This window comes from Phyllostomus discolor, chromosome 1 (assembly GCF_004126475.2).
Source record: "Phyllostomus discolor isolate MPI-MPIP mPhyDis1 chromosome 1, mPhyDis1.pri.v3, whole genome shotgun sequence".
In the NCBI taxonomy this organism is placed as follows: Eukaryota; Metazoa; Chordata; class Mammalia; order Chiroptera; family Phyllostomidae; genus Phyllostomus; species Phyllostomus discolor.
In genome coordinates, this window is record NC_040903.2 from 44,420,918 (window position 1) to 44,439,581 (window position 18,664).

General features: G+C 36.2%; 1 protein-coding gene and 1 pseudogene across 10 annotated transcripts in view; one reads left to right on the forward strand and one right to left on the reverse strand.

Annotated features, from left to right (window-relative positions):
* SLC4A4 (solute carrier family 4 member 4) overlaps positions 1–18,237 on the forward strand; it is a 399,538-nt gene extending 381,301 nt beyond the window's left edge. For 7 of the 10 annotated variants that reach the window (XM_036021813.1, XM_036021819.1, XM_028505445.2 and 4 more), the window contains 5 exons: positions 4,455–4,523; positions 6,921–7,094; positions 9,761–9,922; positions 13,266–13,345; positions 13,981–18,237. In XM_036021813.1, the coding sequence (XP_035877706.1) occupies positions 4,455–4,523; positions 6,921–7,094; positions 9,761–9,922; positions 13,266–13,345; positions 13,981–14,086 (591 nt within the window). In that variant the 3' untranslated portion in view covers positions 14,087–18,237. Of the gene's footprint in view, positions 1–4,454; positions 4,524–6,920; positions 7,095–9,760; positions 9,923–11,291; positions 11,389–13,265; positions 13,346–13,980 lie in introns of all 10 variants that reach the window. The other 3 variants (XM_036021808.1, XM_036021835.1, XM_036021841.1) reach the window with 1 other exon arrangement.
* LOC114491405 lies at positions 67–1,676 on the reverse strand (annotated as a pseudogene).
* Positions 18,238–18,664: the final 427 nt, after the last annotated feature.

The following is an 18,664-nucleotide window of genomic DNA, read 5'->3' on the forward strand; positions in this document are numbered from 1 at the left end:
TGCACACTTCAGTATAAGAGATTACTGCCACAGCCATATGACTTTGGACATAAAGCGCGATGGCTGTCAGGGTGACAGCCATTGTAAGGAATCTCTTTCTTCTTTTGCTGGAGTCAGTTTAAGTGTTGTCAGTTTCCAAGGAGGAAGCTCAGGGCTTTGGCGAAGATTGTCATCCATCTTTCCCATCATGTTGGATTCCTTATTTACAAGTAGTGTGAGTTTCTGCAGATTTGCTTCTACTGTTTCTTGTCCGATGGGAGCAATGCCTCCAGTCTAATGCAATCAGTTTTCAAGTGGAATCATGGCAGTGTACCTCACCCAAATCTGTCTGCTACTGACTTCTGTTCATACAGGAACATGCTCCAAGACTAACGCTAAAATAACTGTTTAGGATGTCATCACAAAAATGATGCAGGTTGGAGAGCTGTTTCACATGTTCCTATAACTGACCCTGAAGGGAGCGTACTTTATAAAGAGGTTCAAGTAAAGCAAACACATAAGCATGCAAAGTAGAAGGTGTATAAGAAAGAAAGAAAGGAAGGAAGGAAGGAAGGAAGGAAGGAAGGAAGGAAGGAAGGAAGGAAGGAAGGAAGGGAGGGAGAGGAAGAAGAAAAGAAGAAGAAAGGAAGAAAGAAAGGAAGAAAGAAAGGAAGAAAGAAAGAAAAAGAAAACAACCCCAAACTGAAATGATCCCAGTCTGTTTGACAGAGGATTTGGGTGTCCCTGGCATCTCTGGATGCCTGTGCTACCACTTTTCAGAGAGCATTCAGGGGAGACTTCATTCTGGTCAGGGAAATCCTGGTCAGTACTCCCTTAGACATTCTTCTAGGAAGGGTCAAACTCAAGGGAAAGGGAATTTGTGAAGCAAACGATGGCTTTGTCACAGTCAGTAATGGTCACTCTCCACCCAAAATGTGAGAAGCACTGCAAAAAGATGCTTCTCTTCAAGGAGGGCAGTGTAAGCCTGTGTATCTGCCCCTTGCTTTGCTGAAAGTTCATAGTCAGCATTATATTTCTGTTTTCTTAAAAAGTTTAGTATTTTTGCTGATTAAAAAACAGTGTTGTCTTCAATTGTCAAAATTGGTACATCTTCTCTTGATCCTCTCTATGTATTATCTATGACATTGATTTTCAGTATTAACACCTGGAGTATTATCAGCTAGAAAATTTGGCATAAGCCATTATTACCAAGGACCTACTGTGTACTGATGGGAAAGTCAGCAACTTTCTTACTAGCCCAGGTTTTTAAGGCTTAAAGGCATTAAGATATTATTTTAATAACATGCTCTTAAAGCCAGCTATTATAGTTGAAACAGCAATATTGTAGAGCTTAAACAAAACCAAGGTTCAAGTCTGATCTTTGCAGCCATCTTTCTGAACTATATCCTGCCCCGTCCCACTCCCCCCATGGAGAGACCAAAGAGAGTTGCGCTTTGCAGTTGCAGGCTTTTGACTTGCTGGTGGAGATCCTGATGATAATGACATTAATGCCACATTTATAATTTTTTAGTATTATCTGCCAGGCCCCGAACTAGATGGTTTGTGCTATCTAATCTTTAGCATAACCACTACACAGATGAGAATACTGAGAGTAAGAGAAGTTGATAATTTTCTCTACGTTCCACAACAGGCAAATCCAGAATCGGAACCCAGGCCTGTCTGATTTCAGTGCCCATGCTCTTAATTGGGAGCTCATTCAGTGCCTGTCACTCAGACACACACACACAACTGTTGTCCTCCTGGAGGCTTCACTCCTATACTGAAGTCTGTGCTGTGAATGACTATAACTTTTCTTATTATACTTCACCTTATTGCATTTTTTCTTATGGAAATAATCTAACATTATCAGAAAATCAAAGGAAGGGATAAATGAAAAGTGGAATGACAACCACAAGAATTTGAAAATTTCACTGACATAGTCTGAATATGACCTAGTCTGAATATAATCATCTTCATTGACTTCATTGCAGTTTCGTTATTCTATCTGCTTGTAGGATCAACCACTTAATTTTTTTTCACTTTTGTTTATTAAAGGCATTGTAATATTTATTTATAATTATATTTTTGGTTTTCTGAATATAATTGATTATATAATTTTCTTTGCATAATTTTATCATTTGGCAATATAAACCCATTAAACCTTGTGTTTTAATTTCTCTTGCCTTGCTTTGTAGAAATGTCTACCTCCTACTGCTATGTATTTTATGTTATTTTAACTTAAAATGGGATCCTAACTTTTAAAAACACATCCTTCTTTCCTTCCTTTGGGAAATTTCTATTGTGATGAATGATTGTATTGTGATGAATTTTTGAAGACTGACCTTTTGATGTGACTCATGAACCAAATCCAATAAAAAAAATCCTATAACCTAGTAATTCTGTTAAATTTCACCAAGATTTCCAAACTGGAAGATTTTTGTTAAGGTACTGCATTTTTGCAAAGAAAATGGTGAATTTCACTAGGCATTTGTATCACGGTGAAGTTGCCTAAAAGTCTAATTAATAGCCTTCCTCGTATGTACTGTTTCCTTTTCAACAAGGGATGATTTTGAAAAATATCTTCATACCTAAAGCTATTTTTCTACCTATACCCCATGCCATTCTGAGTTATTGATGACTTCTGATTTTATTTTGTAGTAGATTCAGTAATATCTGTCATCAAAAGTTCAGAAACAACAGACCTAAGCAACAAGGCACAACTTGCCTTCGCATTGCATTAGAACTGCAGCAGAGATAATATTAGCTAAGCTTAGCTGAGGGGTGGTCATAGGCCAGGATCACCTTCGTGAGTACTTTCTTTCAAGCCTGGGAAACACTTTACAGACAACAAGTAACTCCTGCAGGGTTTCTAACCAGTTTCTCATGATCTGTACTTCTCTGTTCCCCCTTCTACCCTTCTTTTCTTCCTGAAACGTTAGAAATAAAATGACAAGAAGGACATCATCCTATTTTAAGGAAAAATGGAAGTGCCCTTGCCTAAAGAAGATATTTTATTTAAAAATTAAGATATGTGCCAAAGCTAGAGAATGGTGACATTGTTGGTTTCATTTTTATTTTTTGGTAAAATTGCACAGTGATGGTAAGGAATGGAAACATGCACATTCCAAAAGCAGTAGAGGCACATGTCAGATCTCTGTTGGTGTGAGTGGGATGAGTTCGCCTCTTCGTGGTGACGGTTGGGTATCACAGCACACGTGGCTTCCCCACCACTCACTGTGCCCCTCAGAGTCATTATTTTCCTTTGAGCTGAAGGTCAAATTACCTATATTGAAATTGTTAGTCTTTTTTTAGAAGCATGTGATGTTTCATAGAAATAAGTATACTTATTCCATATAAACTTAACAATTCCTACAACTAACCAGTAACATTTGGAGACAGTTGTGACTTTGGAATTTACTATTTCCCCAATAGTGGTCAAAGGGTCTCAGATACAGAACTGTTTTAGGTAATCACAAAGAAAGGCTGATGGAAATTGTGCTTCACTTAACACATGCAAGAGTTCTTTAAAAATTACTCTTAAGTCATACTGTTTTCTGGCCTACAATAGCCTCCTTTATGTAGTTTAGGTAAGACTGGATTTAACTGATTGTGGTTTTAGTATTTTAGCTTTGAAACCTCCTGAAATTACTTGAGCTCCTTTGCAAAAGAAGCTTGAGAACCTTTTGTAGTCCAGCTAGGAGACTTCTCAGGAAGAGTCATCCTTGACTTGCTTTGTTTCTGTAGTACTAGGGGCACTTCAAGTGTCCAGGAATAGATAAAACTTAGGAACATCACAGCGAACTTCCCATTGTTAAAACACTATGTATTAATGTAAAAAAGACTCCTGCTAATTAAAGCATGAAACGTGTTAATTCAGTTCTAAAGCTGTTTTTGAATCCCTGTGTGTAATTGCTTCCAGATGCCTGATGCTCCTTTCAAGCAGTGTTCTCATTAGTCAGTTCTCAATATTCCTGAGAGGAAGAAAGAGGACAGTCGTTTGATGTTTTCTTAATGGAAAGAAGCACTTAGACACCAAGCTGATAGATCAGTTGGTGAAAATTATTAGGGAAAAAATCAACAAACTGCTGGGAAAAGAGCTTGGTCTCTGGAGTGAGGCGACCCTCTACCTCTCTCTCAATGTCTCAAGGTCTAGGCAAGTGTCTGGTTTACATAGCCATTCCTTTTAAGCAGAAAGGGAAACAAACTTTTTTCCCCGTTTAAAAAAGTTTACTAAGGTCATATATGATCATCATAAAAAAATTCATATAGGCATCAAATGAAAATTGAAAGTCTCCTTCACTTCCATTTATTTCTAGTACAAATGGCTTAGAAGTTTACCAATGATTAGTAAAGCACACTGCATTATTATGTCCTATCTTTTAGTTTCAGATTTAGCTTTTATTCAAACTGTCCCTCCCCATTATTGTCTTTACTATTATTATTGTTAACCTGTCTCCATTGTTTTTCCTTCCCAGTTTATCCCCATGCCTGTACTCTACGGAGTGTTCCTGTATATGGGGGTAGCATCCCTCAATGGTGTCCAGGTAGGTTTTCTATAGCAATCTAAGGATCGTTGTATTTTCCCAGTAGTAAGGCTAGTCCAGTAACAGATCTTTAAGGAAAGTGTTAATTATTGGTCAAGTTTTAAAAGTGTATTCATTTTCTACTTTCTCTACCATTCACCTACTTTTCATTTTATGAATTAATGAACAAATTTAGCTTGTGTTAGCTGATGTTATCATACTTACCTGCTCTTAAAATAGGCTGTTAAAGGTCATTTGATGAGGAACGTAAGACAGATATGATCCATCTTCCTTTCTTTTTTTCCTCCCTTCCTCCCTCCCTCCCTTCCTTTCTCTCTTCTTTCCTTTTCTTCGTTCTTTATTTTTGTCTCAGAAAGGAAAGCAGCCCTTTCATTGTGCTCTTTGAGATGCTACTTATCTACCTGCCTTGACCCTGCACTAAGAGCAGACTATTCTTATTTGGTGTGCTTTTCACATGACTGAGTTCAATGATCAAAAGTTTTGAACCAATAAAAAAATAAAGTCAGTGTGGTTAATGTGTGACTTCTGTTGAAATTTTCAGCTATTCACAACTTTGGTAAAACTGGCCCCTTTTATAAAAATCACTAGGGAAAACTTTGTAAGGGACTTTGTCTTTCAATTGAGTTTTAATTTAATTGGCACGAGGAAACTGGAAGTGCTTCTGCCGCTTTCTGGCACCTCGTTAATTGTCGCCTTATTTAGCACTTAGTGATGTTTTAATGGGAAAAGACTGCATGTTCTGTGAACATCCTCAGAATTTATTTAAACCCCTCCATAATAGTTCTTACTTTCATTTATTGAATTTAGATTAATTTGGTTTTAGAGTCAGATGGAGCTGGGCAAGTGGCCAGACTCCCCAAAAGAGAAAAGGCCACTTCATTTTTCCTTATTTAGGCCCTTTGGGTAGAGTTCCTCATTATTTGGGTATTTGTTACAAAATACAAGGTGGTTCTTCATGGATTGGACTAGATGAATGTGAATGTGGGTTTATTTGTGCCCAGAAAACTTTTGGAAAGATAAATGTATAAAAATATTTCTTTTGTACCTGGTATTATAAATATTCTTTATTATTCTAAGTGGAAAAATATGAAATTAATATGACCTTCAGAGTAATAGTTCTTAATTTTGTTTAGCTTTAATATGTCCATCTAGGTGAGAAGTTTGATTTTATGCATTCTAGGTGCTTATATGATGGTTAGAGCTTAATTCATGTTTATTCAATAGAAAAGTCAATTTCATAAAGATGGGAAGAATCCTTTGCTAAAGGGAAAGTTTGTAGATTTTTAAAATTCTGTGGTGCTGTTGAACCTATTGCCTTTTCTGTTTTCCTTTTCTCTTGAGTCTTCCTCTTTTAGACCTTTGGCAAGATTTGATTTAGCAAGAAATTTTGTAACCCAATCTTTGTAAGCAGCAAGGCCCCCAACCCATTAAAAATAGCCGTGGAGGAAGAAAGGAAACATTTTAGCTAGGAAATCACTTCAAAGATCATTGTTTGTGGTAGTCTACTTTTACATTTCTCCTTTCTCTCCAGAAATAAAGCAGAGGTATTACTTCAGAGTTCTTATATAATTTAATTCAGCAGTTATGTACTGAGCCTCTTTCATCTGAAAGAGTCTATGATAGGTACCGAAATATCGTCCTTAATATCATCAATAATGTAAGCCCAACAGTTATTCTTTGAAGCACAGCACCTGGCACATAGGTGCTCAGCAGTCATTTTAATACCTCTTCATGCATGACAGTGTGAGAGCCTCTCTGGGACTCAAATATCTAGTTAACACTCTGAAACTCAATATTTAGCTGGCTTTTCTCTTAAAAAATGGTAATGCATTACTGAATGTATTAGTTAAGTGATGCCATAGATAATGTGGAATTTATGAAAATACCAAGGCATTCCCATTTTCAAGTTGTCTACTTCTTTATATCCTTGAAACTTCCCTGACATGCAAATGACCCATAGCTGCATCTTCTCCTCTTGCAGATAAGATGACAAAGCTAAAGTAAGATACATGAGTTGGGTGTCTTACTTCATTGTATCATTATTAAAAGAATCACAAGATCATCTCTTCTAAGACTCAGAGAGTATAAATAGAAAGCAGGAGATGAGCATCTAGAATTTGTACTTTGCTTTGTGACTTTATTCTTGGTGGCTACTTTGTCTCATATATCCGCATAACATTCCTGCAAAGTAATAATAAAAATTAGAAGTCATACAGTGTCTAACTGTGATAGGCTAAATTTCTACACTCCATGAACACTGTCCTCTGAAAAAGACACTGCTCGCCCAAAATTACAGAATATAACTCACTATCAGATTGTTAGGCATAATGGAAATGACTTTTTGTGTATCAGCTCTTGAAGTAATGCAGTTGCTCTCTCTTCCCCTTTCCTCCCCAGTTCATGGATCGTCTGAAGCTGCTTCTGATGCCTCTGAAGCATCAGCCTGACTTTATTTACCTGCGCCACGTCCCTCTGCGCAGAGTCCACCTGTTCACGTTCCTGCAGGTGCTGTGTCTAGCCCTGCTCTGGATTCTCAAGTCAACTGTGGCTGCTATCATTTTTCCAGTCATGGTAAGGACTCCTTTTATTGAACCTGCCCATGAGGTCATACCTGTGTCATGTGGTTATTATAATATGGAAGACAGTTGTCTTTTATGTGTGGTTCCGATTGTTTTCCAGCTTTGACCAAATCACTTTGATTTGCTCAATTGTAACTTAAGGCTCCTATGTGTGTGATGTCTACACTGGACCTCCGAGTCAGACTAAGCTGAGTTTAGATACCAGTACTGGTTCATGCTGGTCAGTGAACCTCCCTGAGCTGTCGTTAACTTATCAGTAAAATGGGGAATGCCTCATTATTGTTATTCTAAGCATTAGTAATAAACATCAAATATATAACATAATGCCTGGCATGTAGCAAACACCGGTACACATTAATTATTTTAAAAATACTGTCGTACAACAGAATCGGTCTAACAAAGTATGGCATGTTTCAGTTCAAATAACAGTGAACAAATTGGGCAACTTAGGAAAGTTGGAATGAAGAGGAATAGAGTGAGTGTAGTTTTTGAAGTTCTTGCTAGTGTGTGTCATGCTAAGTTTAAGTCTGGGCTCTTTATCCTTGCTATGAAATGACAAGAAACACAGTAAAATAACTGATATTCCCCTCTGAGTCACAAGTAAAAGAAAGAAAAGAAGAAAATGCTAGCTCTGTACTTGGTTTCAAGGTTGAATTTTATACTTTCTCATAGCTTTCCATTCCTTGTAAGAACAGGCACACGCATACCCTTGAAACAAGTCCCAAGACCAGCCTCATGTCTGCTCCGTTGCCCTATGGCTTTGAAAACAGAATTTTCATACATAAACCATATTTGATTTTTTTAATAAAAATTCTCTTAGCTAGGATTCTTATTTTGCTTTAGGGGTATTTGTGGTTTATAATTGTTTTTTCTCCAGGGAAGCAGGAAAAATGGTATAAAGTACTAGTGATATTTGTAGAGTCAGATATATTTTCTTGATGATCCCTTATATCTTTTTTCTTTCTTTTTTGTTTTTATTTTATTTATTTTTTAAAGAGTTTATTTATTTATTTTTAAAGAGGGAAGGGAGGGAGAAACAGAGAGGGAGAGAGAGAAACATCAATGTGCAGTTGCTGGGGGCCATGGCCTGCAACCCAAGCATGTGCCCTGACTGGGAACTGAACCTGTGGACACTTTTGGTTCTCAGCCCACGCTCAATCCACTGAGCTATGCCAGCCAGGTTTTTATTTTATTTTTAAAAATTATTTTAGTTACAGTTTACATTCAATATTATTGTGTATTGATTTCAGGTGTACAGTATGTACAGTATAGTGGTTAGACAATCATATACTTTATGAAATATTCCCTGTGATATTTCTAGAACCCACCTGGCATCACACATAGTTATTACAATATTATTGATTATATTTCCTATGCTGCACTTTACATCCCTATGTCTATTTTGTAACTACCAATCTGTACTTCCTAATCCCTTCACCTTTTCACCCAGTCCCCCAACCCCTCTCTTAAACTCTACTAACTTACTGGAAGACACAGTGAGTGTGAGAAATGACTCCCATTTGCCTATTGTTATAATCTACCTATTTATTAGTTTTGATAAAGCTAGAGAAAAAAAGTTAGACTTGGGTAAATTTGAAATATATCCAGTAAATCACTTATTACTTGTGCTAAATAATAAAAAAAAGTTTTACCTTTATGAAGTATTTTTGTTTATCTTTTGAGGGTTTTTATTTGATTACAAAGAATCATGTAATGTCAGTAGGGCAGATGTTATTAATTTCTCTAGGAAATGAAGAAACCTGTCTGGAGAGGACATAGGTAAAGACAACTGTTTATTGGAAGCAGAGTCATGACCCTTGTATCCTAGCACATATAGATTTTACTGTTGAGCAAGGACATCTTCACAGTACTTCAGAAGCTGACCTTCAAGAGCTATTTATAGAATCAAAGACAGGGACTTTAAGAATACTGATTTTAGAGGCAGACAGCTAGGCCCCTTCATACTCTTCCTTTTTCTGGCTTTAGTGATCTTAGATGACAGACTTCCGTCTCTAAGCTTCCGTTTCCTCAGCTGTGAAATGGAGGTCTTGGTGTCTACTCTTTGGGTCTGTTGTGGGCATAAATAAGAAAATACTGCCTAAGACTTTTAGTACAGCATCTAAAACAGAGTAAGTATTCAGAATTAATGGTAGTTTTTGAAGTTACCCAGTAGCTTAAATGGTCTATGTGAATTCAACTACTGCCTCATTATTAATACTGATGAAGATGTCTTAGGGTGCTGTATGTTGCACAGATTTTCTTGAGTTTTCAAAACCTTGTATAATGTTTTAATTTTGAATAATTACAAATCAAATGCAGGCTATTTGGTCATTTAACTTTTTAGTTAATTTATTTAAAAGCAGACATGGAAGAAAATAGTTTAAAAACTAATCCTTTCACATTGAAGTTCTAAATGAATTTGCACGTTTTGGTGAACAAAACAAAGTGAGTTTCGATGAAAACTTTTATGAACCAACTTTATCCCTGAAGAAAGTGTTTATGGTCCACTTAATACAAGCCCATGTCAGCAAGCTGAGCTCCATCATCCTCCAGCCTTGTGCAGAATAGGTTTCAACTGCCTTTGACAGGATAGTATTTATATTGTGATGACTCTATCTGACTTGGTTTCTTTCATATTTTTTATATTTGTTCTTCCAGATCTTGGCACTTGTAGCTGTCAGAAAAGGCATGGACTACCTCTTCTCCCAGCACGACCTCAGCTTCCTCGATGATGTCATTCCAGAAAAGGACAAGAAAAAGAAGGAAGATGAGAAGAAAAAGAAAAAGAAGAAAGGGAGTCTGGACAGTGACAATGACGATGTAAGGCACTTTCCAAAATTCCAAAGGAAGGCTAGTTAAAGCAACAAATGTGAAACATTGAATTTTTTGATCCCTTTTGTGACAGGTGTGGCTGAGTTCCAACGATGCTTGCCTGGCCATGTTACATGCTAGTCTTCACCTTCCTTTGCCCTTTATATTCTCTCTTTAGGTTTTGGGGTTTTTTTTTGTATTTTCTAAAACCTTTTTTAAACTACTGATACATTGAAAATGTTAACATGACTTCTAAAACCCAACAAAAAAAGCCCATCACGTCTAAAGAACTCCAGTCTCCAATCTCATAGATAAAATTATTTGCTTAGTAACTCTGTAAAATGTATTTGATTTGCTATTGACACTCCAAGATTTAAATGTAAGATAACTCAGTTTTATGTAATGTTAAGGCTAATGTGTACAAATGCAGATAACCTTGCCTCCTATGATCTACGTTTGAGTAGGCTGTCAACCAAAGTTCTCTGGTATTGTACTTACCTTTGCATTGGGGCTTTGACATGATTTTGGATTATTTCTCTATAACTGTAACCTTTCAATAATGCAAGGTAATTGGAGTTTGGTGTCTTTGTACAAAATTGTAGTAGTTAATCTCGGAGTCTAGATGATCCTCCTATAATTGGGTGATTAAGTTGAAATGCCCATTTTTTTTCTTTAGGAGACCATTTCACAGAAATACAGGTGCTCCAATAGGAGTCTGTAATTAGTGCTAGGAAAAAGCTGAGGTTTGTTTAACATGCACACAGACACACACACACACACAGAGCTTATCCCAGTAGCCTTTTGAAAGGACTGTCAAAATGACATTTTTTATGTGAAGATTTGTTCTGGATTTTTTTACATAGTTCAGTATCTGCATTCCCATCCTAAAGTGGGAGTGTAGTTAATTTTTGGTGTGTTTTCTATAATTGATCATTTTGATTAGTCTTGCATATTTGTCCTTCCTTGCCATAACTGCTATTTATAGTATGTATTTTTGTTCCTACTTTACAGATGAGGAAATTTACACTGAGAAACGTTAAGTCATTTTTCTAAGTGTACACAATACAACAAACCCATAAATATTTGCTCAATGGGAATCTAGCTATGAAAAGCTTTCCAATTGGTCCAATTTGTATTGATTTCCATTTGGTGTGGTTCTAGTTTTAATTGACTCAATCCCATCAACTCTGAAGAGAGGAAAACAAATATGAGGTAGAATGATAGTGTAGAATTTGAAAAGCTAGCAAAGTGGGAATGATCAGACCTAAGGCTTTTCTCCTTAGTGTAAATGATAACACAATCGGCTTAATCAGTTCTGGACGGTAGAGAGAACTGTATAGTATACCTTTCTTAAAACTGTTATGAATTTCTTTCACAGTCTGACTGCCCATACTCAGAAAAAGTTCCAAGTATAAAAATTCCAATGGACATCATGGAACAGCAACCTTTCCTAAGTGATAGCAAACCTTCCGACAGTGAGTAGAACTAACCTCTTGCTTGCCTGCCTTACTATGATTTGCACTTGCAGAGAAAAACAAAACTTTAGAACTATCATTTACATTAACTTTCCCTGTATTTTCTTTTTTTCCTCTGTGAAGGTTTATACTTATTTTTAAAAACTTCATTTTTACATTCTCTGAGCTTCCCTTTTCTTCCTTTTACCCATACCCTTTTAAGTTTTTTGTTTAGTAGTCTTTTCTCTGATCTAAGTTATCACCAGCTTCCTTCAGTTGCTAAACTCATAACCCTATTTTCATTGATTCTTCTTTTTTCGGCTGATATTTAGAATTGCAGCTTACAGTACTACCTCACTGTCTGTTACTGTTTGTCTTCCTTAGGATTCAGCCAGTTACCAGATCAGCTCAAAAGAGAAATTGCAACATGCTCTCCCAATGATCACTGAATCAATTGTTAATATTGAGAATTTGCAATAATTTGCTATTTTAAATTTAATTGGCAATCGTAAACTATCAACAGAACTTTTTAGGTGTAACTTATAAGATTTGTGCATTTTCTTCCTAATTTCTTCATTCCCCCTCTGCTATTTCAAAATGAGCTTTGTGACTGCACTGTCCCCCAACCCCCAGCTTGATGGCTGGGGCATAATGACTCCTGACCTGTGCCTTTCCTTTGTAATTAATGGGCCCCGTAAAAAGAGGAAAACATCCATGGTAACACTAGTGAGTATATCTTAAGCTTTTCCAATAGCAAGGAGCAATTGCCTCCAAACTAACTTTCATTCTGAGTTCTCATTTGAAGAAAATGTGTTGTTGTAGATCCAGATGCACTTCAAAGTCTACCGATCTGCTGAAGGAAAAAAGACATTTGAGACATTCATACTTCTCTTTGACAATGCCACTTCAACTTCTATAATAGCTTACCAGAAAAAGTTTGAAATGAATAACTATGTATGAGAAATACATATATGTTATTTACTGCTATGTAACAAATTACTACACAATTTAGCAGCTGAAAACAACAAACATGTATCTTCTAATGTAGTTTTCCTGATATTCTGAAATTTAGGACTGGATGATTTTGGTGGTTGTGGGCCTGGGTCTCTCATGAGATTGCAGTCAAGCTCTCGGCTGGGGCTCAGTCTAGAGACTTGACTGGAACTGGGACCTGCTTCCAAACTCACAAGGCAGTTGGCAGGAAGTTGAAGTTCTTTGGCCTGTGGGCATCTCCATAGGGCTGCCCAGGCATGATAAGGCTTCCATCAGAGCCAGTGAGCACAGAGTGTGAAACCAAGACAGAAGCTGCAATCTCTTATAACTGAATCTCAGAAGTATATCATCCATTCTCTGGGTCACACAAACCAACTCTGGTACAATGTGGGAAGTAATTATACAAGGATACAAATACCAGGGGGTAGGGAGCATGGGGACCATCTTGGAAGCTAGCCATCACATGAGATTTAAAGAATTAAAATACTCTCACATTTAGTGTCCAATCTGCATGTAACCTATTGTTTATAACTGAGGCCAGTTTCTTCTCAATTCTATCAGTGGGATTTAGTTAAGTTTTCCTTTTTGAATTCAGGTTCCTCAAACCCTGTTCTGGCTTTATTTTTCACCTCTAAACATGATTCAGCTCCTAACCCTTCCCTGAAGAGCACAGCGGCGACTCTTCCTAGAATACCTAGAGGGAAGGAGACAGTGGTTTGGGCGTCATCACACTGCTTGGATTCTCGCCTTCACACAATGTCTGTTGAGCTTATCTAAACTTGCCGTTCTTACTCTTCCCAATTGTGAAAGATGCATCAGTTTTTATGGAGGTTTTCATTTTCACTCTAGTTTTTCATATTACCAAAGATGACTCTCTATGATTACCAAAGGTTCTTTTTTTCCAGGAGAAAGATCACCAACATTCCTTGAACGCCACACATCATGCTGATAAAATTCCTTTTCTTCAGTCACTCGGTATGCCAAGGTAAAGAACAGCCCAGTGTTTTTACTTACATTGTTCTGTGGGATGATTGCCCCACAGAAATGGAGTCAATGGCGGGTTATTGGCAGAACACCTTGTTCTCCTTCCTCTCTACAATGTATCTTAAATAAATTGCCCAATCATCAAACCTTGTCCCAGTTTTCATTGGTAGAAAGTTGTCTAAGAGACATACTCTCCTGTCTCTTAGAAATACTGAGATCTTTCAATATCCTTTAGATAAAGCCCAGCATCGATGTCAGCTCTTAGTATTTCCATCTTATTTCCAATTTAAGGGGTAGCTGCCTTTCCTGGGAGCTCTTCTCCAGTAGTTTCCTTCTTCTTAACATGGCTCTAGAGAGTTCAGATCCTACACTTGCTTACCAAAAAAGTGAAATCCCGGAATACTTTCTTCATGTCTTTTTATTTTTTAAGTCTAGGTTTGAGAGCTTATAACATTTTTACTTGAATATCTCGACTCTATTGCTACCTTCATCCCATTTAAAATGTTTGTTTTTAATACAAAAAGAGAAGATAGGTATTTCAAAAGAAGAAAGGCACATTTGTCTTCTGTACAGTGCTTTGGACAGATGATAAAGGAACTCTGATTTACTTACTATTTCCTTTTCTTTTTTCTCTAGTCCTTCTAGAACTCCAGGAAAAGTTGTGCCTCAAATCAGAATAGAGCTTGAGCCTGAAGACAATGATTATTTCTGGAGGAACAAGGGAACAGAAACTACATTGTAACTTGTTTGTCTTTCTTCATACTAACAACTGTTATTGTTCATGTTCTTGTTTTTGGTCTGGTTGTTTATTTTTTAATTTTTTGTTTTGGTTTTTGGCCATTGGCCGAATAATACAGTGCTCTCTCTGCTTCTCTCTTGCAAAGGTAAAATTAAGACAACAGTGCACCATTCCTTAAAAACAACATCTGATGAGTCCCCTTTTTGTTCTTGTACTTTCAGATGTGTCCTCTGACAACCAAATTCCTCTGTCACACAAGACACGCACAGACCCTCCTTTTCCTTTTTAAGCAGAGGGCAAAAGTATTAAGGATTTTATAACACCTTTTATTCAAATATTGAAGGAACTTACCACTTTAGCTGTGGAGCTGTGCTTATTGGCTTGTCACTCTGTCTAGTAAAACAAACCTTGACCTTCAGACAGAGTTTCTTCTTGCTTATAGAGCTCTCCAGAACTGGCAAAGTGCTGCTATTCTAACTTGCTCTTGCTTATGAACCCTAATCCTAGAGTTATCAAAAGAAGAAAAACTAATGGTACTTTATTTCCTGTAGAGAAACTATTGCCATCATTGTAGCAAGTACTGGAATGTCCCTTTTTCCTATGCAACTTTTTTTAACCCTTTAATGAACTTATCTGTTGAGTACATTTGAAGAATATTTTTCTTCCAAGATTTTGTTGTTTAAATTATGGGGCCTAACCTGCAACTTATTTTTTGTCAATTTTTTAAACTTTTTTTTAATTACTGTAAAGAAAAATGAATTTTTTCCTGCAGCAGGAAACATAGTTTTGAGTAGTTCTACCTCTTATTTGTAGCTGCCAGGCTTTCTGTAAAAATTGTATTGTATATAATGTGATTTTTACACACATAAACACAAATACACAATCTTTAGGGTAAGCCAGAGGGCTAGATCAGATGAAAAACACTGCATTTCTAACCATCCATTTTTCTCTTTCTTTAAAAGAAATTTATCTGTTCTATGAAGGAGACTGGGGAAGAAGGGAGAAACTCGTACATAACGGAAATTAATGTTTTGATAATAGTAGTATCCGGGCATAGATGCTAATTGTATTACCATGTCAATGTCCTATGCAGTATTGTTAGATACATTTTTTCATTTTGAAATATTTGTGTGTTTGTGTATGTACTCTGTGTGTGGCTGGTGCACACATGTGCAAAGTTAGGGACAGAATGATGGTGGGCGGAGGGCAAAGTTACGCAGCCTCTTGTGTCAGTTTTCATAGAACCCAAACCACATATGAAAAATCCATCAGAGGCCCAGGAGATTTACCACTGTGCAAATGAGGGTGAATATATTTTATTATCCCGATATCAGTAACCATCAGTATAAACAGCCCATGTTTATAACACAAAATCCATAGAAATATTAATAGACTATTTTCACATCTGTAAAGTGTTTAGAGGACTACAGATGGAGCTACAGAGGTATATGTGTATCCATTTTAATAGACTCACACATTTGTTAGGATAGAAAGGCAATTATTCCTTGTGATTGGGAGGTTTAGAATATGTATGTGTTAGTTAATAATTTGAAAATTAGAAAAAAAATCTTAACTAAATTACAATGTTATTCAAATATAATGTTTTAATAGGTTGAATTATGTATCATGAATCTGCATTAAAAGAGTTAAATGTTGGATTCAGTTTTGAATTTACATAGTGATATTCCGTGAGATAGCCTAACTAAAACAGGTGGTTGGGATGGTACAGAAACAGGATGAAGCCGCCTGTTTTGGTTTCATCATATATATATGTTATATGTTGACTCCCACTAATTCTTATGTTATTGAGTTATAATTCTGTCCTCTTAAAATTTTGACTATAAAAAATTTATCCTGAACTGTTACTTTTATAGTATCCAATAATCTTAAAACTTTCAATTTTATACAAATTAGACATAAGTGACCTGAAATTTTTACATTCAAAGGAAGGTGGCAAATTACCTGTTATTTGTTAAAGCCTTGCATGCCAAACAAATTCTGGCATCATGTTTATATTTACAGCCATCCTTGAAGTGATTACTCTATATTATCTAGCTTTTTTAATTACTCTAAAATAAAATAAGTAGCTTTTCTCTTTTTTTTAACTGATGGGAGCATCAATTATATGTTTAAAAACCACGCATAATATGTTGAGCCTAACCTAAGATATTGTTAAATTAGTGACATTTTTGTTCAGTTTTATAAATTGTCTAGATAAAGTAATTTAATTTTTTGATCATGAATCAAATATTTGAAGATTCATGCCACTTTCCATTCCTTTCAAAGAACTCCTAAAACTACTTAACTCAGTATTTCTGCATTGGAGCAGATCTAAAAGCTAACCGCACCTCTGTTTATGGTCCATATTCAATGACAGGTTGATACTCACAATATAAATGCAGAATAGTACATTATGTTAGCTAAAAGGATCAGTTAGTAGTGTCAAATCTTTTCAATGTTTTGGAACCCAGGCAAGTATTTTAAAAATAACTTTCCGAGGAATAGAAGCAGTTAACAAACCAAACCAGAGGCCTACACAGAGTCACCAAATTATCTCTATTTTAATGGAAATTATGTATTATTTAAGGAGTAACCAGATTGTGTGGTTTTGTTTCTATGTAAATTGGACACACAGAATACACTAGTAAACTTTTACACAGTGTTCCTCTATGATGTGAATATGGAGAAAGAAATGTAAGTTGTTAGAAGTAAAGAACTAAGTGTACACTGAGACTTGCTAACCAGAACCATACGGTTGGTTGGTGGTATAGATTTCTTGTCGGAGGAAAGGTCACTAGGTCAAGAGTCTGCCTTAAGGGAGCGGGGAAAAAAAGGTCTCTGGTTTTGCATTTGAAAGAAAATCTTCTTGAGGCACTGTTTTCCTTGATAACAGTCACTCTTCTCTACTGGGTAAAACTAGGACTTGGAACCCTAATAACTTTGTGTGCCATAGGCAGTTATGTTCCTGAAGGTTCTTCCAGTCAACCTGTGGAGTGGGGGTAGGGGGTGGAGGCTTAAAGTAGTAGAGCAAAAAACCCTCCCTAATCGGCCCCCACTTCAAAAATGGGGGAGAGGGAGTAATGTCTGCATTCAGCAGTTCAGTTGTGTCTATTTTATGCACTGCACCAACACACATAGAGTAAATCTCTTATCAACTCTATACTGGTGTTTGATACAGTGAACGATTGTCTTCCGAGTTTTGGTTCTTTTTTTTTTTTTTTTTTAACTGTGTTAAAGTACTTGAATTGTATTGACTGCTGACTATCTTTAAAAAAAAAGAGAACTATTTGAGTTGTATTACAGAGGTTGGCATTGTTCAGGGATGGGACAAAGCTTTCTTCAATCCTTTTCTTCATACCACTTAACGATTTGGTGCAGGAACATGAGATTTTCTTATTTATTCCATATTTCACAGCTGCTCTTCACAGCATGAGCACAAAGCCCAGTGGCACCAAGTGGTTGAATGCAATCAAATGATATTTTATGGCGCTTGACTATCTGAAGGGCCTGGGAAGTTTTCAGGTGATGATTTCATTGAGCTTCACTGCAGCCTGAAATAAAGTTTTGTGATAAATGCAAATATCGATTTGTGTTTTGACCAGACATTTGGATATGTCCTATTTCTTGGCTCATTTCTTTGTGTTCTATGGGTACATACAAAATTCCTGAATTCTATTTCCTAGGCAAATATTGCAACTCAGGGCTAATGTCATCCAGTGAAACTTTTGGAGCCAGAAGTGACTTTGTCCCATTCCTACAATGTGAAAAGAGTGAATAGTTGCCTCTTTTTAGCCATTTTCATGGCTGGTACATATTCGTACACATTACTTTTCAGAATCAATATGCACTTTCAGATATTTTTATTCTCTTAAGTCTTTATTAACTTTGGAGAAATGATGCATCTTTTTATTTTAAATGAAGTAGATCAACATGGTGGAACAAAATGATAAAGAACAGAAAACATTTCAATATATTACTAATAATTTTTTTCCAATATAAAGCCTAAAATTCCTATAACAACATAGTATTTTACAGTTTTATGAAGCTTTCTATTGTGACTTTTATGGAATTAAGAGATGAAGAAGATGAGATATTTTAGCATTTATATTTTTCAAAATTAAATGTATACTTAAAATAAAGTAACTTTATGCATTTATGAGTGTCAAGTGCTTCTTTTTAACTCTTCAAATAATTATTATGTGCCTATGACTTTACTCCTTTGGGTGTCTTGGAAATACAAAGATGAGTAAGTCAGAGTCCTTGCCCCCAGATTGCTTTTAATTCCCTTAGGCAAGAGGATAAAATTGTTTTGAATTCCTCAAAGAACTGAGTTGCCAGCTAAATGATATCATAGATTGATCGACTTATCTAACTACCTTAACCTTTCCTTAGTCAAACCTTTTATATAGTTTCTTTTACTCAAATAAAGGAATCTAGCCATTATATTTCTTGGTATCCATATTTCAGTTTGATAGGTACCAATAAAATAGCCGTTATGATGAGAGCTCTCTTAAAAATGCCCCAGGTCAGAGGTTCCTCCAATTCAAAGCATCCATTGTCTGGCTATTGACAGTAAGATCT